At 42.8% G+C, this 25359-nt stretch overlaps 1 protein-coding gene across 1 annotated transcript in view; it reads right to left on the bottom strand.

Annotated features, from left to right (window-relative positions):
- LOC124607403 (integrin alpha-PS2-like) overlaps window positions 1-22420 on the bottom strand; it is a 431869-nt gene extending 409449 nt beyond the window's left edge. The window contains exon 1 of the mRNA XM_047139727.1: window positions 22034-22420. Within this exon, the coding sequence (XP_046995683.1) occupies window positions 22034-22248 (215 nt within the window). The 5' untranslated portion in view covers window positions 22249-22420. The remainder of the gene's footprint in view (window positions 1-22033) is intronic.
- Window positions 22421-25359: the final 2939 nt, after the last annotated feature.

The raw sequence follows: 25359 nt of genomic DNA, 5'->3' as shown, positions 1-25359 counted from the left end.
ATTGTTGTAAATGGCAATTGGTATGTAGTGTGAAGTTGACCTACGATTATTTGTACTTTGTCATGCAATGTTGCAGACTTCATTATTCAACAAGTCACAAGGATACGTAAACCTTTTTATCTCATCTCTGTGCCTTTGTTACTAATTTGTAGGAGTGTTGTAGAACCTGAAGTAGGCGGCCGTCAGCCACGCAAAACGACATCGTCTGTCTAGCACAGTGCTTCCCAGCGAGGTAATCACCCCTGAGGGGTAAAATGTAATTTTCTGAGGGTAAAAATTAAAAGGGTTTCTGGTGTTTGTCACGAAACTATATTATTTTTAAAAGATCTTTATTTAGTAAGACTGTAATACTGATTAAGTATGATACCAATACTAACTCCGTTTTTTTAAATTTCAAATACTAGTATTAACACGTTAGACAATGTGGTGGAGGCTACAGTTTGTGAAAGGAATGTGTGAACATCTACCTCACTACACACATCCTTTGAAGTTGTTACTGCGCATTTATGACACCGATATTGAGACATACATATCAAATATGTTTAAATATCTCAGAAAATGTCTCCTCCGAGTTTTTCTCACAACAGATCATAAACCACTATTCACTTCGCAACAATAAACGAACTAATTGAAAACACAATAATAATTATGGAATGACTACTACACTGCTGTAGGATCCACACAGGATTATTACTACTATTATTATTGTTATCGGTAGTGGTCAGAAACAAAGCATTGACAGTCTAAAGTTTTCCAGGGTCTAGCATCTCAGAAGTAAGAATACCAGCAATCAAGTGACTATACAGTAAGTGTCGTGCACACATTGTAGCTTGGTTGATTTTAAGTGGTGGTGCAGGGTGCGAGTGAAACAAGTGTCGCTAGAGAGAGGGGTGCTGCAGAGAAAGAATATTTTGTAAGCCGTGTCTACCCTCAATATGGATAGTTAGCTTTCTTTCCTGAGTAGAGGTTATAGCAAGCACTTGTGATGCACAGAGAATTGCTTCATCATTTTATATAATAAAAATGTTGTTAGAAATAAGCAATACCAAATGATTCATTGACTCATTAGTTCGTGGTTTAATATAACACTTACAAAAACAAAATACTAGTAAGATTTACCTTTCATGAATTTCAAATTAAGTGTTCAAAGAAAATTAGTTTTCACACTAAACTTTAGTTAGGCTCTAATGTAGATGATGGTGTGGATGCAGGAGGGATGCTAGTTAATATCTGATGGCACTAAGGGGTAATGGTCTCATAAAGGTTGGGAACCACTGGACTAGCCAAGCCTTAACGAATCTCTGCTACGATTTCTTTGTAATTCACTCAGTTTCCTCCACGAGCACAGGAGTCATCCTATGCTAAATCAGACGGAACTAGTGCCATAGGGACTCAGCAGATTATAATGAATCTTGGCAGTGGAATGAGTGCCCTCCTGAAACCATTCGATAGATTAAAACTGCTGGACTTCAATGCAGCGAAGTTTGGCCTTCCATGGGCGGGGAAATGAGGGCTGCCAAGCAATAGTCGCAGGGGCACGCCCGGTCTCCGTGGATATGAGGCAGTTAGATGTCCTGGGTGAAGAGCTGTAACGGGTAAGCACAGCTAGGTATTTAGCTGTCTCTCTCAACAGCTGTCTAACACAGCACCAACACGTCAAGAGCTGAGTAGGAAAGCTGTAGTGAGGCTGCGCTAGCCTTACCCGCTGCTAAACCCGACGGCCACTCTCCCATAGGACGTTGTAGTTGTTCCGTTCAAGACTATAGTGCGCCCCGTTTTGTAGTACGTAAGTATCGTCTGAGGAAACGTGGCCATAGTTCTTACCGATCGCATGCAGAGGGTGCAAAATCGAGCTATCAAACTTCCTTTGCATCTACCTCGGCGGAACACATCGGATAGCCGGAATAGTTACGCTTCCTCCGGGACAGGTTTAGGTGTTCGGCCAGTGACTGCTACGAGAAATACTAAACATCACAGAACCGACACATCCGCAATTTGGACATCATAGTGCAGGGCCCCAACTGCTGGCGGAACAGCGTGTTGTTCTTTTTTTCGTGTACATCATAACGACCAGAATGGATAGACAAACAAGAAAAGAACACAGAAACGTACAGCGAAAGACTGGAGGAAGAGCCAGCAGGGCTAGGCTTTCACGGAAGATAGGGGAGATTGAGGCTGAAAGTAGAGGCTGTCCGCCGCAGTGACAGACCACGTTCCGTTTAATCAGTCCTTAAGCAAGCTCTCCTGAACTACACTAATTCTGGACCATCTCCCCACAAGCAGTCATAATCTGAATCCGTTTCTTCTAACTCCCGGCGTATTACAGCTAATGTGAAGTCCATCACTCAGATTGTTCTTAATGGTTTGCCACAAACTAGTTTTACCCGAATGAAACGGTCACTAAAAATGTATCGTTATGGCAGTTCACTCAATAGGTGTTTGTTTGCCACATGAAAAGACATTTCTGCGCTACTGGTTGTAAGTGCACAAGATCCCAGAGTAGGTAGTCAACAACAATTTCTGGATGCTTATCTGGAGCTAAGAGTGACCGCGCGCAGGACACCTTCTCGGGGCCCTTTTCAGCTGCTTCCAAGCGTCTTTTGAGTCTTGCACAATCTGGTGTTTGGCTCGTGCGCAATATGAGGGAATTTCTGCGGCTTATCTGCAATGGACGGCAATCCACGTAAGACTGCCCCACACATACCACGGCCTAGAGCACCTCCTGCAGTTTTATCTGCCTTAGGAACGAACTGCGCCGTTGCGATAACAGAGACATGCGGCTACGAGCTTCTCCACGCGATGCCAACGAGATTCGCTACCCTAGAAAATGCTGATACTAACTTGCTGAGAGGTAGTGGAAAGTGGCTGTAAGGAAAGGTTTCTCATTTTTTGAAACGCAGTAGGGCGCATAAGAAACAAACGTATATGAGTCAGGTTCTAAGCGATGTGAACGTGACTAAAATAGCTGGTGATTCAAAAAGAGAGAACGGATTTCATTTATTTATTACAAACAAACTACAAAAGATAGAAACACATTGGGCAGGTCACTGGATAGAGGAAGGTTCAAAGTTTTGACACAGCTGCGCTATTGTTTGCCTGTAGCAACCTGGCGACTACACCACAAGTGAAATAATTTCGTGTGTTGGAATTTGCGCGAAGTCAATCCATTGTTTAAGTGCAATGTTTATTGGGAAGGTGATGTTCATTCCGAGGAGCACTACTGATAAAATTTAGAGAATCGGCATTTGAGGCTGACTGCAGAACGATTCTACTTCCCTTGACGTACATTTCGCGTGAGGACCGTGAAGATAAGTTTAAAGAGATTAGGGTTCGTACGGAGGCATTGTATTTGCGAGTGGAAATGACTAGTAGCGGTACAGGGTACCCTCCGCCACGCAGTGTACAGTGGCTTTCGGAGTATATATGTAGATGTAATCTTGACAACTTCCATTGATTTTTCTATTTTTGGCGGGAAATTTACAACATGTCATTCCAGCTATTTGGCTTTACACCGTGACTCTAACCTGCGCAGCCTTCACATCATGTTTTAGATATGTGCAGCGAAAACTAAAAACCGTAGATCTGCATCACGAACAGTTCACGCTTCCGGGTTTTCTGAAGACCAAAGTTTTGAATTTGCTGATCTAGCCTTGTTAATTACACAGGCCCAAATATCTCACGAAATAAGCGTCAAGCGAAAAAACTACAAAGAACGAAACTTGTCTGGCTTGAAGGGGGAAACCAGATGGCGCTATGGTTGGCCCACTATATGGCGCTGCCATAGGTCAAACGGACGTCAACTGCGTTTTTGTAAATAGGAACCCCCATTTTTATTACATATTCGTGTAGTACGTAAAGAAATATGACTGTCTTAGTTGGACCACTTTTTTAGCTTCGTGATAGATGGCGCTGTAATAGTCACAAATATATGGCTCACAGTTTTAGACGAACAGTTGGTAACAGGTAGGTTTCTTAAATTAAAATACAGAACGTAGGTACGTTTGAACATTTTATTTCGGTTGTTCCAATGCGACACATGTACCTTTGTGAACTTATTTCTAAGAATGCATGCTGTTACAGCGTGATTACCTGTAAATACCACATTAATGCAATAAATGCTCAAAATGATATGCGTCAACCTCAATGCATTTGGCAATACGTGTAACGACATTCCTCTCAACAGCGAATAGTTCGCCTTCCGTAATGTTCGCACATGTATTGACAATGCGCTGACGCATGTTGTCAGGCGTTGTCGGTGGATCACGATAGCAAATATCTTTCAACTTTCCCCACAGAAAGAAATCCGGGGACGTAGATCCAGTGAACGTGGTATGGTGCTTCGACAACCAATCCACCAGTCATGAAATATGCTATTCAATACCGCTTCAACCGCACGCGAGCTATGTGCCGGACATCCATCATGTTGGGAGTACATCGCCATTCTGTCATACAGTGAAACACTTTGTAGTAACATCGGTAGAACATTACGTAGGAAATCAGCATACATTGCACAATTTAGATTGCCATCGATAAAATGGGGGCCAATTATCCTTCCTCCCTTAATGCCGCACCATAAATTAACCCGCAAAGGTCGCTGATGTTCCACTTGTCGCAGCCATCGTGGATTTTCCGTAACGCAATAGTGCATATTATGCCGGTTTACGTTACCGCTGTTGGTGAATGACGCTTCGTCGCTAAATAGAACACGTGCAAAAAATCTGTCATCATCTCCTAATTTCTCTTGTGTCCAGTGGCAGAACTGTACACGACGTTCAAAGTCGTCGCCTTGCAATTCCTGGTGCATAGAAATATGGTACGGATGCAATCGATGTTGATGTAGCATTCTCAACACCGACGTTTTTGAGATTCCCGATTCTCGCGCAACTTATACGTTTGTGACTATTACAGCGCCATCTATCACAAAGCGAAAAAAGTGGTCCAACTAAAACATTCATATTTCTTTACGTACTACACGAATATGTAATAAAAATGTGGGTTCCTATTTTTTAAAAAACGCAGTTGATATCCGTTTGACCTATGGCAGCGCCATCTAGCGGGCCAGCCTTAGCGCCATCTGGTTTCCCCCTTCAGGCTAGACGAGTTTCGTTGTTTGCAGTTTTTTCGTTTGATGCTTATTTCGTGAGATATTTGGCCCGGTCACTATCACTGGACCACCCTGTATATCCAAGCAGGTCCTGAAAAGGTTTCTTGGATTCTTTTAGTCTTGAAAGTTCTGAAGAGCAAATTTCGCGGAAGATTCCTTCACGGAAAGCGATCCTTCAGAGGTTAAAGTTAACTTCAAAGAAGTAATGGATATAAATGACGCCGTAACTGCCACATGAGTGGCTAAAAGCGCGGCCTGGACTGCAGAGTGGTGCTTCAGAAGGCGCTGTTAGCACTTGACGGCGCTAACGACCACTTAGTCGGAGTAGGAGGACTTCCTTGGCGATAAAGACATTGCGTCACGTTAATGCGACCTCCTGGAATGTAGGAAGAACTCGGTTCCACTTTAACCCACTTCATCAGACTTTACATTTTGCTTTCCTCAATTACATCGCAGCTGATAATTTTCTTATACAATCTTGTGCGACATTGAATTACTATAACCACCTCAAGAAAAAAAGCAGTAGCTGAAGTTCAGTAATTTCTGAAGGGTAATGTCCTTAAAGTGTCGACCGCCACTGCCTTGCAGAAATGTTGCTATCATGAGGAGATTTCAAAAAGCAAATTACATACACGATAATGACAGCTGCTCAAGCAATAAATTAAAATTTTTGCCACTTACTAGGCAGGTATCTTAGCAATTACACCACCGTAGCAGTATAGCTAACATACAAGTAGACAGCTACATGGACTACCCCAGTCCAACGCCCTCTCTAGCAAAAACTTCAGTTCACGTCTTCCCCTGCTTAGATTGTCACTATTGAATTCATATGTCGTCCCACTCTACAACGATCACGCAACAGTAGTGAAGCATTGTCGGAAGAGAGTAAGCTTTCTCGCTTTACTACCAAGACAGTTTCTCTGCATTACGAAAAAGAGGTGCATCACAGTATGGGGGAGGGGAATGGCGTGGCAATTGGAAACGTAAACCAAGTTGAAATTCGAGTGACAGTACGAATCCTGTGCGCAAAATATCTGAATTTCCCACAGACTGATCGTGAAATTCTGGTGCCGTGTGGACAGAATACAATGCCGCGTCCAACAATTTGACCAAGGCCTCACAAATACAGGTGACTCTGCCCGGGAAGAGAGGCCATCGACATCGACCGCAGACGACAGCGTCCAGGCAATCGAGGAACTGATTCGCAGCAGCCGCAAATTTACCGACGGCGAGGACGTTCACCAAGTGGTTCTCGAATGACTTCATGACCAAGAAGTGGATTCCTGTCGTTGAGAAACTGAACGATAGGTAGAACGTTCCGACTGTAGTTTACAGAGACATGGTGACTATTAAAAAACAGTGTCATATATTCGTGTCACTTTGAAGCGTAATGCAACATTCTATAAAAGTAGCTTGCCCTTCCATAATAACGTGCAAACCACTTTCTGAAATCCACTCATCAACCCACAAGAAAATACCAACGCTTAAGACCAGGCACTGAGCACGCACTGTAGCTTCCTAATTGCCTACTCTTCCTACCACAATATGGTACGTAAATTTTTTGCTGTGAAGCGTACTCTTCGCGTCTTTTGCGGAAAGAAGTGGGGAACATTTTGCAAGGATCTATTCGCCAACGATGATGATATACAGGGTGTTCTAAGATTCCCGTTACAAACTTAGAGGATTACTAGAAGGGACTGAGTAGACAATATTTTCGCTGCTGCTCCGGTCGCATGTTCGAATCCTGCCTCGCGCATGGATGTGAGTGATGTCCTTAGGTTAGTTAGGTTTAAGTAGTTGTAAGTCTAGGGAACTGATGACCTCAGATGTTAAGTCCCACAGTGCTTAGAGCCATTTGAACCACTTAGACAATATTTTGAACAGGAACCTACGGAACCTCCGTGCTGCAGACGTTTGAAATTTTCCACGACATTTTCACTGAAGTCATACTAGTTATGTGGTCAGTTTAGTTTGAAATAAAGTACGAGGCTTTAACATTAAAAATGACATACTAACCAATAATTTAGAAAAATAAACATTGCAGTTTTGACTTTGATAAAGAGACAGTGTCGTTTAATGCGGAAACTATTAAAAAATCTTGGGTTGCATGCCAAACACTGACGGGACGTACATTATCTGATTAAACGTATCCGAACCCCTATGGGTGGCCATTAAGATGGGATATGTCCACCTATCACCTTTAAGATGGCTTGAACATACACTACCGGCCATTAAAATGTAATCACATGTCAGTTCTAGTATAATATATTTGTCCAATGAATACCCGTTTGTAATCTGCATTTCTTCTTGGTGTAGCAATTTTAATGGCCAGTAGTGCAGTACTCCCCGACTCCTTTTATACAGCCGGGCCCGCCTCTCGTGATATCTAGTGATTAGTTGTATTTTACATAGAGGTGTATGGATCATACAGGAACTACGTATATTCGCAATTTATGGAACAGAGGTGAAGACAAACAGTTGAATCAGGGAACAGACTGAAGAGGAAGACGAAATTATGGCTGTAGTGAAAATAGAAAGAAGGTGCGCGTGATATGTAGTGAGGACAAAGCGTGGGTGATCGATTGAAAAAGTACTTTGCTAGATTCAAAAAGATAGAAAAACGCCTAAAAATGCCTTCCTGGAAGATTCGTAGATGACACATGTACGAAGGGTACTTACCTCCTGGAACACACTGAAATCGTTGCGCCACTCTAAACTCGTCGTTAGAGGAAACGGAAAAAAATTAATAAATAAAACAAAAAAATTGTGTAGTCGGTTGAGAAAGTGGAGTATTGTGCGGTAATAAGTCTTTTGCAATTATCCATGCTGAGCTGCATTAAGTATACGGTGAAAAAGCATCATCGAATGAAATAGTGGTCAGGCGACGCAGACGCTTGGAGTGTTGTCCCACAGCTGGCCGAAGTGGCCGAGCGGTTCTAGGCGCTACAGTCTGGAGCCGCGAGACCGCTACGGTCGCAGGTTCGAATCCTGCCGCGGGCATGGATGTGTGTGATGTCCTTAGGTTAGTTAGGTTTAAGTAGTTCTAAGTTCTAGGGGACTGATGACCTCAGAAATTAAGTCCCATGGTGCTCAGATCCATTTGAACATTTAACAGAATTAGCTTCGTAGTTAGTGGCGCATCTGCGTTGATGTTCTTAATTTTCTGAGTCACGTCGTAACGTAACCGCTTTGTACGTGTGATACATTTGATTTCAAGTGTCTTTCCTTGTGAAATCTGTTTTGTGCTACTTAACTTACTTTTTACGGTTGACTAAAATGGAAATTGCAAGAAAATATTTGTATTAAAAACCTGTTAAGGAAAATACTGCAGAATAATAATAATTTCGTGTGGCTCAGTGGCCTGGTGCAATTCTTTTTGTCGATCGCCACATCGGCGACCTGCGCGTTCTTGACACACCCTAGTTACAAAACTGGGGAAAGGGAACCCACAGTTCAACGTGGAATGCGAACGAAGTGTCGTTTCTGGCGACTACTGGCATCAGTGAGAGGTGAAGGCTGAATTAAAACGCAGACTGAAAAGTCCAAGGTCCGACCAGGATTCCATCCCACTACCCCTTGGTTTCCAGTCAAGCCCTTTACCGCTAGATCACCAGGCCCGACTACTGGTAGAAAAATAATGACATTTTAAAGTTTTGTGTACGGATAGCTAGGTTAGTTGTGAGACTCGCAGTAATTTATGAGCAACATCATTCAATTATGTAAACTTTTTAGTTGTTATGTGTTTGAAAATTTTCTAATTTCTCGCTCAGTGAAATTACGCTATTTGCATTGGTAAAACTTTAAAATAACTTTCGAATAAATTTGAACTTGTGTTTTATGATCAGTTACCCAGAAAAGTAGCATTAGTTTTCCAAAGTACAGGGTGTACCAAAAAGAATTATCCGACTTGGCGCCTTATACTTCTGAAACTAATAAACATATACAATGAATTTTATTTTTTTATGAACGGGAAATTCAAGAAGTTTTTTTCATACCTTTTCATAGGTGTTCAATATGGCTCCCTTGAGAAGAACGGCAATTTGTTCCCACATTGCAGCGAGCATGTCTTCAGTTACAGCTTCCACAGCTGCTGTTATGCGATGTCTCAGTCCATTCATTGTTATTGGTAACGGACGCACATAAACAGAGTCTTTTACAAAGCCCCACAAGAAATAATCACATACAGTCAGGTCCGGTGACCTTGGAGACCAGTAATGTAAGGCTGAATGATTTACTCCAATACGACCGATCCATCGTTAAGTAATCCTTTGATTTAAAAATTCCCCCACTTCCAGATGCCAGAGTGGCGGTGCCCAACCTGTTAGTAAATGGAGTCGTTCCAATCAGTCTCCAACTGTGGGAAAAGAAAGTTCTCAAGGATATCGAAATATGTGCTTCCTGTAACAGTGTTCTCGGCAAAGAAAAATGGACCATACACCTTTTCCCGCGAGACTACAAAAAAACACATTAAATTTTGGAGAGTCCCTTTCATGTTGTAAAACTTCATATAGTTGTTCCGTACCCCATATTCTCACATTTATGGCGGTTCACCTTTCCATTTAAATGTAATGTTGCATGAAAGAAAACTGTCATCCTCCATCTTGCCAAGAACGAAAGTACAGAACTCCACACATTGTTGTTTGTCACCTTCTCGAAGAGCTTGCAGTAGCTGAATTTTGTATAGTTTCATGTGTGAACGTCGACGCAACGCATGCCGCGCAGACATCGGGGGCATGCTGAGCTGTCGAGCTGCACGGCGAGCGGATTTCTGCGGACTCCTTGTGAAACTGTGGCGGATGCGTTTGACGTCTGTGTCAGTCACTCGGGGATGGCCCGGCAGTTTGCCTTTACACAAACAACCTGTTTCTCGGAATTTTTCATGCCATCGTCTAATGCTTTGCGCTATAGAAGGATTCACACCATATCTAGTACGAAAGTCACGCTGAACAGTTATCACTGACTCGCTTTGAGCAAAACGTAGAAAATAAGACGCTTTATGTTGTCCCGATACCATTTTTACTAGAACTGAAGTTGGCGCACACTGTTTCTACATAGCGGGAACCATGTAAAACTCGAGAGTTTACTCTTTCCAATAGGACGTTGTTGACGCACATATTTCAAATAACATAACAGTTATTTTTTTTTTAATGGGATGATTCTTTCTGATACACTCTGTATTGCAATTTGAAGGGTACGTTAACTGAAGCGATTATTAATGCTCCCATGGATACAGAACGATGTAACTTTTAAATAAGCGCTGAACTGAAGCCGATTTCTTCTCGTGTCCCTGTTCTTTGCACAAACGTTTGTATGTGAATCTGCTTCTAGTCTAGCAGCAGTTTATCACAGGTCACTGGAGCACCGAAGGTTTTCCTGCGATTAGAAAAAAAGCGCAGATCATTACTTGGGTTGGGTTGTTTGGGGAAGGAGACCAGACAGCGAGGTCATCGGTCTCATCGGATTAGGGAAAGACGGGGAAGGAAGTCGGCCGTGCCCTTTGAAAGGAACCATCCCGGCATTTGCCTGGAGCGATTTAGGGAAATCACGGAAAACCTAAATCAAGATGGCCGGACGCGGGATTGAACCGTCGTCCAATGTTTAAGCAGATCATTACTGTTTAAATATTGGGCATAACGTTCAAAGCGGTATGAGGTGGAACGAGCAATTGAGAACTGTGGTAGGGAAGGCGAATCGTCGGAGAATTTTGGGAAAGAGTGGTTCACCCGTAAAGGAGACCGCATATAGGTCGCTGGTGCGCCCTACTCTTGAGTACTGTTCGAGTGTTTGGGATCCGTACCAGGTCGGATTGAAGGAAGACATCGAAGCAATTCAGAGGCGAGCTACTAGATGTTACCGGTAGATTCGAACAACATGTAAAAGATGCTTCGGGAACTCAAATGGGAATGGCTGGAGGGAAGGCGAATTTTTTTTTTTTTTTTCGAGAAATACTATTGAGAAAATTTAGAGAAAGTATTTGAAACTGACTACCGAACGACTGTACTGCCGCCACCATACATTGCGCCTAAGGACCACGAATATCAGATACGAGAAATTAAGGCTCATACGGAGGCATATAGACAGTCGGTTTTTTCCTCGCTCTATTTGCTAGTGGAACAGGACAGGTTCAAATGGCTCTGAGCACTATGGGACTTAACTTCTAAGGTCATCAGTCCCCTAGAACTTAGAACTACTTAAACCTAACTAACCTACGGACATCACACACATCCATGCCCGAGGCAGGATTCGAACCTTCGACCGTAGCGGTCACGCGGTTCTAGACTGTAGCGCCTGAAACCGCTCGGCCACACCGGCCGGCGAACAGGACAGGAAATGACAATTAGTGGTGCAGGGTACCCTCCGCCACGCACCGTGCGGTTGCTTGCGGAGTACCTATGCAAATGTAGATGTTTTCAAGGAGGGTTTTCGGACAGATGATCATATTTGTAGATCTAAATCACAGGCGTCAGTCTGTTGTAGGATTGTGGAACACGTTTTACTCTCGCGTATCGTTTGCGAGTAGTGAAAATCACGTTTACAGGGATCAACCTAGATCAAAAATGTTGACATTGTCAACTAGGAGATACGCGATCTATTGTAATTTTTTTATTTATGTTATGGATTGAAAACCTATGAAGTAAAGACTGCACATAAAATATTCTTTATATGGTTGGATTACTAGTGTCGGTCAACAATCTAGCGATCTTCAGATCTAAGATATAAAACATACTTTCCTCATGTTAGTCACATACAATACATTACAGAACTGCACAAAATATACTCTTGAACCCTGCTTCACCACTGAGTGCAGTTCTGTAAGCTGTTGTATGTGCTAACATGACACAAAATCTATTTTATATCTTAGATCTGAAGATGGCTAGATTGTTAGCCGAAACTAGTAGACCATTCAGATAAAGAAGAATTTATATGGTATCTTGACTTCATGGGTTCCCAACCCTAACAAAAACAAAAAAATTAAAAAATCACCCTGGATTCCGCATACAGCGATCTACTGTTGAGCTCGCTCTGTTAGACCATGAAGTCCCGAGGGCCGTAGATGATGACGCGAAAGATGAGGTGGTGGTCTTAAATTGCTGGATGGCGTTCCACATAGCTCCGCACCGTCGCTTAGGGAAATACGAGCTTAACCGAATCCTGGATCAACATTGCATTCAGAACTTCGAGGGATAGGTCGCAACATCTCACTTGTAATCAGACGCAAACGTGATGAGTTGTAGCGTCGTCACTATTAATGACATTCGACAGGCGTTTATGTCGGGCGAGGCGCCTATCATCATGGCAACGCGGTCGCGGAAACCTGTCCGATTTCCCGCATGCCGGCCGGCAGCGCACAGCAGTGACTCTGCAGTATTGAAACGTGCGGACACTCTCATTCGAGGTGACCGATGGATCACAATTAAACACATCACTGCTTAACTGAACGTCTTTGTTGATAGCGCTCACACACTCGTCCACCAGTTAGCGTACTCAAATGTGTGTGCCCGCATGGTTCCTCGCCGCCTAACGGAAGACCATAAAGAGCAACGAAAGACCATCTGAGCGGAATTCCTCGCGCATCACGAGGCTGCTTGTGACAATTTTTTGACGAACATCGTCACAGGCGATGAAACATAGGTTCATTACATCAAACCGGGAACAAAACGGTCATCCATGCCCCACACAGCCTTTAGTCCGAAGAAAGAGTTTAAAACCGCACCTGCAGCCGGTAAGGTCATTGCGACGGTCTTCTGATCTACATATGTATTCTGCTAGCCACCACGCGGTGTGTTGCGGAGGGTACAATTCGCGCCAAAGTTATATTTCCCGCCCCTCTGTTCCGCTCGCGGATCCCACGAGGGAAAAACGACTGTCTGAACGCCTCAGTACGAGCTCTAATTTCCCTAATCTTTGATTGGTGATCATTCCGCGATTTGAAAGTTGGTGGAAATACTATATGCTCGACATCCTCGGTGAACATCGGATTTCTGAATTTAGTGAGCAGCCCCTTCTATTTGGCACGCCGTCTGTCTGCAAGCGTGTCCCAGTTCAAACTTTCTATGAGATTTGTAACGCTCACGCGATGGCTAAATGTACCAGTCTCGAATCTTGCCGCTCTTCTTTGGACCTTCTCAATCTCTTGAATCAGACCCAACTGGTAAGGGTCCTATACAGACGAACAGTACTCCAAGACTGGACGAACTAACGTATTGTAAGCTATTTCCTTTGTTGAAGGACTGCATCGTTTCAGGATTCTACCAATAAACTGCAATCGAGAGTTCGCCTTACTCGTTACTGTATAATCTGATCGTTCCATTTGAGATCATTTCGAATAGGGACACCGAGATACTTGACGGATGTTACCGTATCCAAAGACTGGGCATTTATTTTGTACTCTTACATTAATGAGGATTTTCGCCTTGTTATACGCAGTTGGTTACACTTACTAATATTGAGAGATAACCGCCAATCATTACACCACGCATTTATTTTCTGCAAATCCTCGTTGATTTGTTCTCAACTATCGTGTGATACTACTTTCCTGTAGACTACATCATCATCGGCAAACAGTCTAATGCCGCTGTCAATACCATCAACCAGATCGTTTATGTAAATCGTAAAAAGCAGATGACCTATTACGTTGCTCTGGGGCACACCTGAAGTTACTCTTGTTTCTCCTGGAGTCACCCCGTTCAGGACGACATACTGCTCCCTGTCTGTTAGAAAACTTTCTATCCAACCGCATATGTCATCAGATAGACCGTAAGCGCGCACTTTTGTAGCAAGCGACAGTGCGGAACTGAGTCGAACGCCTTTCGAAAGTCGAGAAATATTGCATCACCCTGGGAGCCGGTATCTAGAGCCGAGACTCTGAAGGATTTATTCTGTAGGATGTCCTCCTTGATTATGTAACAATCAACTCGAAAGCGTAATGTGATAACCTCAGAAAATTGAAATACCTACTTAAGCGTGTTCGTTGCTACAAAAATGCGAACGAATTTCTCCTTCACTGTCACAACGCAAGGCCTTGCGCGTCTGCGCACCAGAGAGGAGTTCGCAAAACTTCGTGGGACTGTTATTCGTCATCCACCCTACAGCCTGGATCTCGCACCTTCCGACTTCGCTCTGTTTGGCCCAATGAAGGATGCACTCCGCGGGAAGCAGTACGTGGATGATAGGGAGGTTACTGTTGCAGAGAGACGTTGGCTCCGACGTCGACCCCGTAGAGTGGTACCTTGCGGACATAGAGGCCCTCTCAGTAAGGTGGCGTTACACCGTCTCATTGAACGGAAATGATGATGAAAAGTAAGGCTTTGTAGCCAAAAGAGTGGGAAGTAATATGGTGTGTAGGAATCCTGAATAAAACCAACTTGTTTTCAGAAAAAATGTGTTACATTACTCACTGAACGCCCTTCGTATATAAAAGAACTGAGGATGTAGGAAGCTTTGTTAGGCTGTCCTAGGACGATGGCGTTCTCTGAACGGTGGCCGCAACGCCGGAAATACGCAGCGAAATGCAGGGGATCTAAGATTGGTGCACCATGGACAAATACACTACAGGCCATTAAAATTGCTACACCAAGAAGAAATGCAGATGATAAACGGGTATTCATTGGACTAATATATTATACTAGAACTGACATGTGATCACATTTTCACGCAATTTGGGTGCATAGATCAAGAGAAATCAGTACCCAGAACAACCGCCTCTGGCCGTAATAACGGACTTGATACGCCTGGGCATTGAGTCAAACAGAGCTTGGATGGCGTGTACAGGTACAGCTGCCCATGCAGCTTCAACACGACACCACAGTTCATCAAGAGTATGAGTGACGAGCCAGCTGCTCGGCCACCATTGAGCAAACTGTTGTGGATTGGCAAGACAGCCAACCCACTAATAGGAAGCCGAAAGGCACGCGTTTAAGCTCACGCAGGCTGGCGTGAGGTCTGGAACAGGTAAGGAATATGAGACTAGCAAAAATAGTACGTATCTGTTGGAATACTTAACTTTAATCCATAATTGGTGAACATCGCTCATGACGGTACATGTTTTACAGCATCAATAGTAACTGGTAATGGCGCCTTGCTAGGTCGTAGCAAATGACGTAGCTGAAGGCTATGCCAACTATCGTCTCGGCAAATGAGAGCGTAATTTGTCAGTGAACCATCGCTAGCAAAGTCGACTATCTAACTGGGGCGAGTGCTAGGAAGTCTCTCTAGACCTGCCGTGTGGCGGCGCTCGGTCTGCAATCACTGATAGTGGCGACACGCGGGTCCGACGCATACTAACGGACCGCGGCCGATTTAAAGGCTACCACCTAGCAAGTGTGGTGTCTGGCGGTGACACCACACAGACGTTTTCAATTGATGAGAGATCTGGAGAATGTGCTGGCCAGGGCAGCAGTCTAACATTTTCTGTAACCAGAAAGGCCCGAACAGGACCTGCAACATGCGGTCGTGCATTATCCTGCTGAAATGTAGGGTTTCGCAGGGATCGAATGAAGGGTAGAGCCACGGGTCGTAACACATCTGATATGTAACTTCCACTGTTCGAAGTGCCCTCAATGCGAACAAGAGGTGACCGAGACGTGTAACCAATGGCACCCCATATCATCACAACGGGTGATACGCCAGTATGGCGATGACGAATACACGCTTCCAATGTGCGTCCACCGCGATGTCGCCAAACACGGATGCTACCATCATGATGCTGTAAACAGAACCTGGATTCATCCGAAAAAAAATGACGTTTTGCCATTCGTGCACCCAGGTTCGACGTTGAGTACACCATCGCAGACGCTCCTGTCTGTGATGCAGCGTCAAGGGTAACCGCAGCCATGGTCTCCGAGCTGATAGTCCATGCTGCTGCAAACGTCGTCGAACTGTTCGTGCAGATGGTTGTTGTCCTGCAAACGTCCCCATCAGTTGACTCAGGGATCGAGACGTGGCTGCACGATCCGTTAGAGCCATGCGGATAAAATGCCTGTCATTTCGACCGCTAGTGATACGAGGCTGTTGGGATCCAGCACGGCGTTCCGTATTACCCTCCTGAACCCACCGATTCCATATTCTGCTAACTGTCATTGGATCTCGACGAACGCGAGCAGCAATGTCGCGATACGATAAACTGCAATCGCGATAGGCTACAATCCTACCTTTATCAAAGTCGGAAACGTGATGGTACGCATTTCTTCTCCTTACACGAGGCATCACAACAACGTTTCACCAGGCAACGCCGGTCAACTGCTGTTTGTGTATGAGAAATCGGTTGGAAAGTTTCCGCACGTCAGCACGTTGTAGGTGTCGCCACCGGCGCCAACATTGTGTGAATGCTCTGAAAAGCTAATCATTTGCATAACACAGCATCTTCTTCCTGTAGGTTAAATTTCGCGTCTGTAGCACGTCATCTTCTTGGTGTAGCAATTTTAATGGCCAGTAGTGTACAACGTGTCGCACATAAATAGTTGTAAAGGATCATTGTTATTTTTTATTTTTGACCTTCATCCATGTCTTTATTGGATCTTTACTAGATTTGGTATTATCAGTATCACAGGGTGGCCAAATGCCCTTGCCGTCGCCACCCTTCCCTCCACGGGACGGAATTTCTGTGTTCCCCATCTGTCTCCGTCTAGTGTTATCCCATGTGAAACTACGAGAACGTTTTCGAAATGATAGCGAATCCTGCAACTGATAAGGGACTTCTGTACCACTTGAATGTGACGAATCCACCTAAAAGCACTGAAACTGCTGTCGATGATCTGTCAGTACTCAATAACGATACTGACGACAAAACGTGACTGAACCAAGAGTTCGTGTGGTTGCCAGTAGAGAAAGCACCAGTGCACGTTTAGCAATCTCTTTGGTAACGATTTCTTCCTACACTACGTTTACACTCCGCAAACCATATCGAGGTGTGCAGCGTACGATACTTCAGGTGTTATTATCGTTACTCCACTTTCTTGTTTCGTTAGCGAAATATTCGGAAGGGATGACTGTCGGAAAGCCTACGCATGATCTCTGATTCGTCATATTTTGTAGTCTTTTGTGTGGAAGGGAGTAATACGTTCCCTGACTCTACTTGGAGCTTACATTCTCGTAATTTGACATTTAGCCCTTTCCACGTTGCACAACGCCTCTCTTGCAGAATCTGTACACGAGTTTGATGACCACCTCCTTGACGCTCTCACGCCTGCTAAACGAACAAGTGACGAAACGTGGCGTTAATGCCAGAATGTCGGATTGAGGGTCAGTTTTCAAGAATAGGTGGAGCAAATGTTTGTAAGTTACCTTCTTCGTAATGAATTATTTTTTCCTCGGTATTCGTCCTATGAATCTCAGTGTGGTGTGTCTACCTTCCCTATTACTAGTTGATCGTTCCATTTTAGTTCACTTCTAACGGATAGTCCTAGACATTTTACGGTTGTTGCCGATTCCAGTGACTGATCACTAGTTGTGTAAAGAGTCAATACTACATCTTTCGAATATTTGTGAACAGTACGCTACATTATGTTCAGCTTCCATTCCCTTCATGAATGACAGTGGTAGTAGTAATATTTTCATTCATTCATGGATCACTTTTACAGTGACAGACATACTATGGTATTAAAGATTAGGAACAGGAAATATAATTCATATATATACGGGCATTCGCATTTTTTGCAGGTATAGGCTGACAAGAACAGAACAGTTAGTCTGCCATGGCCTTATAATAGAACCGGCCCTGGCATTTACCTGCAGTTACTTACGGAAACTACGGAAAACATCTACACTCAGCAGGTGCTCACGCATTTCGCTACAATCTTTTGGCGTTTCGTAGCTACTGTACATGGAAGCATCGTCCGCAAACGGCATGGCAGAAGTTCTGACGTTATGCCTCATTCATTCATTTAGTCATAACGCACCCTTGCGGTATCCCCGGCGTTACCTGTACGTCTCACAATTTCTCTCAGAACGATGTGAGGAAGTCCTAAAGTTGTCTCATATTCCGTTACATTGTGATTTGTTCACTAGGCCACAGTGCGAATGGTTTGTGCAATTTGAGGAGCAAGCAGCGACCTCTGACCGTCTTCACTCCCTCCCAGCTGGATATACTGGAGGAACAGGGAAAGCTGCTTTCCACATGGGCCGTATTCTGGCAATATCTGTTAATTCTCGGTATAAAAAACATGTTGCGAAATGGAATCCGGTTGTGCTTTGTGTTGTTGATGAAGGGACGGGAAGAAATCAGTACAGGAATTACGGTCAATTTTGCCAAGCAGAATGAACTGTAGCTCCTTCACCACCCTACTACGACAAATATCATGATAATATATCCAAGTAATGTGATTGGGTATATCATTCCCCAGCATGAAATCGCTCTGGGAGATCTTTTGGCAAAAAGGATCCATTTCGTTAACCTGTCCGTTTCAATACCAGATCAGTTGGACGACAGTTACATTAATTCTACACAGGAAGTTACAGTAAGTGGCCAGATTACATGCCGCACAGATTGCCACTATCTTCGGTACGCTACACAAGGCTGGGGTCACTTTGAAATAATTCCTGTGAAGGTCGCTGCACTTCCGTTTTAGAAAGAAATCGAGGTCAAGGGTCATGCTGCAAAATCAGTTTCGAAAGAGATGGAATCGTCAAAACACTTGAACATAAGGAAATTTTATTTGTATCATGCCCGCAACTTGTTATTTATACCATTAGCATCAGCCTGTAGTCTTTGGCAAAGCAACTGTGATTCCCTATTGAGTAGACTTTCACAAAGGGAAGAAACATTATAGCCAAGAAACACGGAATAGCAACTGCGTTAAGCTCAAAGCAAAAATTTATTCGACCACTCAGAGGCGATAACGTTTGATTTTTCCTGATGTTGTAAGCATATTCGAAATCGTGTTTTACGAGCGTTTCTGGAAAAAGTATACACTGTACTGTGTACAAAGCTGGACGTTTAATTCTGTGCAACGCACTTAATAGTTTCTCTCAATGTAGGTAACACAAACTAACACAGCTTTTATCTTACAAAATTGTTAACGTTGTATTTATTCCTTTTTACGTTCAGTTACACTTAAGTAGTCCGTTTTCTTACTCTTTTTTGTCCTATAGGTCACCACCACACTAAGCAACGAACTTACGTCACCACGAAAAGCAGCCGAAATCGCAAGAACGGCGTAACGTGAACAGCCATCTGACGCGGAACCTGTCGTTTATAAACAGTTAACGGCGCAATGTGTTATTAATAAATAACATTATCAGCTATGGTTGGCTGATATTTCTACTTTACTGTAAGAATAAACTTGTATTTTTACACAACCACTCTCACCAACTCATTTGTGGGGAAAATATGATGTCGTTGAAGGGTCTAGCGTCTGAGGTTATTTCTGAGAGAAATACAGACGTGTCACAATTACGAGCAGATAACCACATCAGCTTGTACCGCAGTTTTCTTTTTCTACCTGCCTCTGGCCTTCAGCATTGTGGTCTCCTTTGCATCTTGGCACAGCAAGTCACAGTCTAACATCATCGCTTTATATTGCCCAGTACCAGATGTGGAGGCTGGGATAGAAACTCTTTCACACAAACGCAGAATAATCTGTAAACAGTAACTATTTGGCGGACACTATCGAATACGATTATATATCACACTTCATGTTTTAGCTTACGGACACTAAAAGTTGCAGCACAAAAAACACTCCAGAAAACTGTTCAGGAGATAGTAATTCCTAAAAACAGCATGACGTAACTTAGGATGATTTCCTGCGTGTCAGCAGTCCCTAACTCATTACAAAGTTGCACTACAATTCTGTTGTCAAAGCGTTGGTATTTTCATCTCGTAATTGTACAAACAACTTTTTTATTTAATAATCTCGAATATTAAAAGTTCTTCAGCTATTACCGGTTTCTGATTAAATACAGTCCATCTTTAGACCCATCCTTGCTGCTCCAGTTTAGCAGTTGAGTAGCCTGCATTTGTCAAAGAAACTTATTTCCTAGACCTGAACATGGGCTTATCTTAATATTTAAACAAACTCTACGATACTAAACTGCTACGTAAAAAACAGGTAATTCTGTTACCCAGATTCGAAGTTAGTGAAACTGCCGCTCTGCTCGTAACGTTAAATCTTAGAAGACCTGCTTTCGGCCATTCTTAGCAGATCAATAGCTGAAATCTGCTGCGAGCTTGCGATTGCCAACACAGTGAACGTTCCTTAGGACTTGCTCACAATAATCGAGAGAAAGGTGTTTCTGCGCGTGCGCTGAATGTCTGCTCCGTGCTCGCCACTCGCCTGACGTCTTGATGTAAACAGAGAATGTAGTACACGGTGGGGGCGCACCTGTGCTGCAGGATCAGTCAACAAATTACAACGATAATTATATAGTGGCTACCGTCCGTCTTAGTTCGGAAATTCTTTAGATTGTGTTCACCTGTACCATATCAAAACTATCACAGGCAGCTTTGTAACAGGGTGTGAAGGCTGGAAGTAATCTTTCGTGAAGAATTCAACTATAAATAACACATGTGTAATTTCTGTAGACAGAGAATGGGTTATTCAAATAGTTGTCCTCGTCCTGAATACTTGGCGTAAACAGTACTAACTACTTTCATTATTAGAGGATCTCAATCCACACACACACAAAAAGAAATAGGTGCATTTGTTTGTCTTCAGCAATCCAATGTACTGTGTAATTTTAGAAACATTTTTGCTACTTTCTTGTTGGTATTTTATTTGACAAAGCCACATGAAGGTTTTCGCGAGGTATAATTTCTTGAACCACTTCTGTTTGTAAACAAAAACATACTGATCGCGCCATGATTCAAATGCTTTCGCATGCCTTGTCTCCTGAAAACGCCCACAATAGGCACTACTGGTAATGTTGTCAGTATTCCAGTTGATCTCTTATCCGACCTTCCGCTTTATAAAAGCACTATTCTGCGACCTGCGTATCTGTGACCAACGAACTTAAAAGAACTGCCTCGCCCAGCTAGTTAACGCGACCCACAGTTTAACTTTTTCTCCATTTTTCACACACATTTCGTCGCCGAAGCTGTAAAAAACGATAAGACACGCGAACAATTGCAAATAACATACACTCATAAATGTGAGTGAACAGCTAAAAAAACAGTCGCGTTGCGCTAAAAACATTGTTTTCCTCGAAACATCTGCAACACAGTATCTATTAACAACGGTTATTTCATTTTAGGCTTATAAGTGTATTATAAGTGTGTAACAATTTTTCCCTGTTCACACGAAATTGTAGTTGTCACTCCCTTATTATCTTAGGCACATAGCGAACATAATGAAGTATGCATGTAATTATCACATATTACACTACAATCTTAGGAATGTATTTCATACTACATTAAGTAGACCTTGTCAAAGATTATGCCAGCGTGCTAAGTGCCTTTGTAAGCGCCTAGAAACAATAATCCGTCCATAGTATTTACAATATCACTGCGCTCTCGTTTACTAGAGTAATAACTGGATGATGGTTCATTTTTTTTTTTTAATCTCTTGTAGTAATGAAAACTAAACCGGTACAGTTTTTCGCGTCAACTAGATGGTAGTTACCAATGTCTCTATTTATTTCCCCCGCGTTTCTAGGAAAAAAGTGTATTCAGACGAGAAATTATTTGCGTTAGTCGTAATTTGTGGTAACTGACAGGAAGCGAATTGACTTCGATATTCTCATTTAAGATCATGGAAGCATTGCACAGTTTGTATTAACGTCGTTACAGAACACGACTATGCACTCGATGATTCTGTCCGCTTTTGCTAAGAGTCACGTCTGTCACAAACAGCTGATTGTTAAAGTTTCCCTCTGCGAGGTGATGATATTGTTTTCCCAAAGTAGGCAAATGGTGAATAAACATGGTCTGTGATCGTAAACACAATGGAGGTCGGTCTTATTATCTACTCACTGCAATCTAGTGGGTAATTTACTTACGCGTTGCCTTGGATATCTTGGTGCTCGGCGACGGTAAATCCGAACATGGAGCCGCGACTTCCGCGGAAGCGCACCATGTGCTCGGTGTCAACATTGAAGGTAGCAGAGTATCCCACGAATCCCAGTAAACACGTAAGAACTGACAGTAAGCGCAGCGAATTCGATACCCGCAGGCGGCATTGGCTTACCACGCAATTATTACTCGACGAACACATGGTTGACCTATGTACCGAGACAAAGGGAAAGAAAGGAGCACTTCACGTCGAGCACGCAGTCCTAAGTCGCATCACCAGTTCCGAGATGGGTTCTGTCGTCAGCAGAAGAACCGCCGTTGATAGCCGTCGCTGCCCGGTGGGCGAGCAGTTGGTAATGCTCGCGAGAGCGGCCAAGTCGAACTAAGCGCCAACTGCTGCCTTCACTAGCGCCTTGCGATTCGCGCGCCCTCTGTTGGCGGCTGCGCGAAGTACAGTCCTTGCGTGTACCAACAGCAGCGCCGGTTCGCGGTAATACAGTTTTGTCTGTTCTCGTTCACGACACAGCAGTCTGACACAAGAGCTGAAATGCCTTTGGGTTGGGTGCGTTCAAAGAATCTCCTGCTTCGAACTCGGATCTTCTTGGGTCGAAGCATAGAGTATAAATATCTGTCCATGGCTTGAACTTTCAGATGCACAAAACGAGTATTATGTCCGCAACATCTCCTTGCAGGTCAACTCTGGCGATTTTGGGACGGCTAGCCCGTATTGCGCTTAGCGTATTTTGAATGTTATCACTTCGCTACTACAGATAGACCATCTTCGGAAGTACCATGAAACGTTGCATACGCGTTTTACAGACAGCGGAACAATTTGATACAGGAACTGAAGTTTCCTTGAAGATGTGAAGAGCAATGTTATTGTGCTTTTTCGCCACAGTATTATACCTCAGATTCCACTCCATTTACCTTTTTTCGCCAACAGTATAAGAAGTGACAGCCAACAATATTTTCTTACATTCTCTATTGCACAGATTCAAATTGTGTAATCTCTGTTGTAATTAATTACGTTACAGTGACACTATATACGAAACTGTCTCATGCAGACGTACTTACATACACACAGTGGTTTGAAAACCTGCACATATATCAGGAACTTAATCAGACTGTCACATAAATTTTATCTCCATATGAGCACAACACCTATAAGTATACATTTACAGGTAATTTACTCAAACACACTTGCAAATTTATCCAGCACTTGTCTCGTAAACATATGACCATAAAATAACAGAAGTTATGTCTACAATACAAGACTTTGTAATTCTGTGTCTCGATATTTTTCAACATATGAAGTGCCTCATATCAATTTGACATTTGCAGTTATACATTTGTTGTACATAGCTATGAAAAGTAACTGGTCCTCCTTTCACGTTTCTCTTTCCATCGGTAACAACGACAATACTACACCATAGCTGTTACTAAAACTCAAACGTGCAGAAAGGTATATCAAACAAGACGAAAGTATGTATTATTCACGTTCCACTATTCCCACAAATCGCAGTCTGACACAAGAGCTGAACTGCCTTTGGGTTGGGTGCCTGGTTTGATATTGAGAACATGCGCAGTAGACTATACTCATCCCATAGATACACATACTCTATGGGTTGGAGGCATGATCGTTGCGAACAACTGATAGCAAAAAAAAAAATTCCTCCACACTGCGTATCCGTAGATCCTATAAGAGAGATGAATCAGGAAAGACTAAGCACGTAAAAAAAAAATACTACCATAAAATGCAGCCATGAATAACAGTTTCTATAGTGTACGCGACAATTGATGTGTGTCAAGAGGGAAAGGCACCTGTCGCTGTCTATTTCACAAATGAAATAAATCACCAAATGAAGTGTATAGTGTCAGCTTCAGTGTCAAAATATAACTCTCAAAACATCCACAACTGGAATCCGTTTATAACATAGCCCTCAAATACGCACACACACACACACACACACAAACACACACACACACACACACACACACACGCACGCATCACTATGTCTGCACGCAACCCGTTCATTCAGCACCAATACCACCATTTTAAATTCATCACACAAACATGGGAAATCACCGATGAAACGAGTCAGAAGTAGCGAAACAGTTGCGTTGGTCAACGTTTTCAGCATTTTCTTGGTGTATAGTGGTGATACTATGGTACAGTGGCGAGTAAAAAGGCACAAGAAACAGTTTCACATAAAAAAAATAAATTAACAAAATAAAAAAAGAAGAAAAGAAAGATGCAAACATCCCACAATGGAAAGTTGGAATGATAAGGAAATGTAAATAGAGACGGCTGTTGCCCATTGAGAGACCTCCTGATTTAGGAAGTAAAAAATTACTATTACCAAGCTGTAATAAAGGCAGGTGCTTTCAGTCCTTAAAAATATCATCAATTTAGTTAACACGTAAGAAACAATATGATAAAAACGTACTGTATGCACGAAAATAATAATGGATGACAACAACCAAAATTTCAGTTATATTTTCAGAAATAACTATCAAACACAGAAGATGACATATAAGTGCATATACGTCTGCGGAACACAAAAAGCCATTTTCTGTTTTATAGAATCCGGATTTTAAAAACCAAACATTAATTTCTCAAACATTGTTTAAAACTAGGACAACAAATTTCACGAAGAAGATCCACTGGCATGAAAGTATAAGAATTCTAAAGTTTTTAAAGAGGTCCTACTAGATTCTACTGTTAGCTATACATAATACTATCATTGCTTCTTCTTGCATAATAAATGCTGTGTTGACCTTGACTCACTGCTCACAAGATAATCCTATAAGATAAAGAGTGAAAGTATGACAAGTATGCTTGTATTTTTATTTGAAGATTAAGTGAATTCGAGAGGTGTCGAAGTTAAAAGCAAACTGCGCTGAGTTAATTGATTGGTTTATCAGGGTGTTAATATCATCTGGTGGGCACCACGTACTTTCCACATGAAGTTTAATTTACTAGGGTAATAAGAGAATATCTTGACAGAAGGCTGTAAATAAAAAAGGAAAGATTACTGATGACCTGAAACAGTCTATGGCATAAACAGCCGAGACACCACTTTATTGACCTCACTAAAAATCAACAAAGCCTTTGATACTTCAACTCTGACGTACTGCTCACAAAAATGAAACACTTTCCAGATAGTTTGCTGAAGTTATTTTGAAAACTAATTCGAAAATAGACAGTAGATTATGAGAACAGAGTGTGGTCTTGAAAGTAGTTTCCGTCAGGGGTACTGCAGGGCCAGCCGCTGACCACCTATGACATCTCGTTTACACTTCCCTCCTGTAA

Source organism: Schistocerca americana, chromosome 3, assembly GCF_021461395.2.
Source record: "Schistocerca americana isolate TAMUIC-IGC-003095 chromosome 3, iqSchAmer2.1, whole genome shotgun sequence".
Taxonomy (NCBI): Eukaryota; Metazoa; Arthropoda; class Insecta; order Orthoptera; family Acrididae; genus Schistocerca; species Schistocerca americana.
This window is presented reverse-complemented; position numbering and strand designations above follow the sequence as displayed.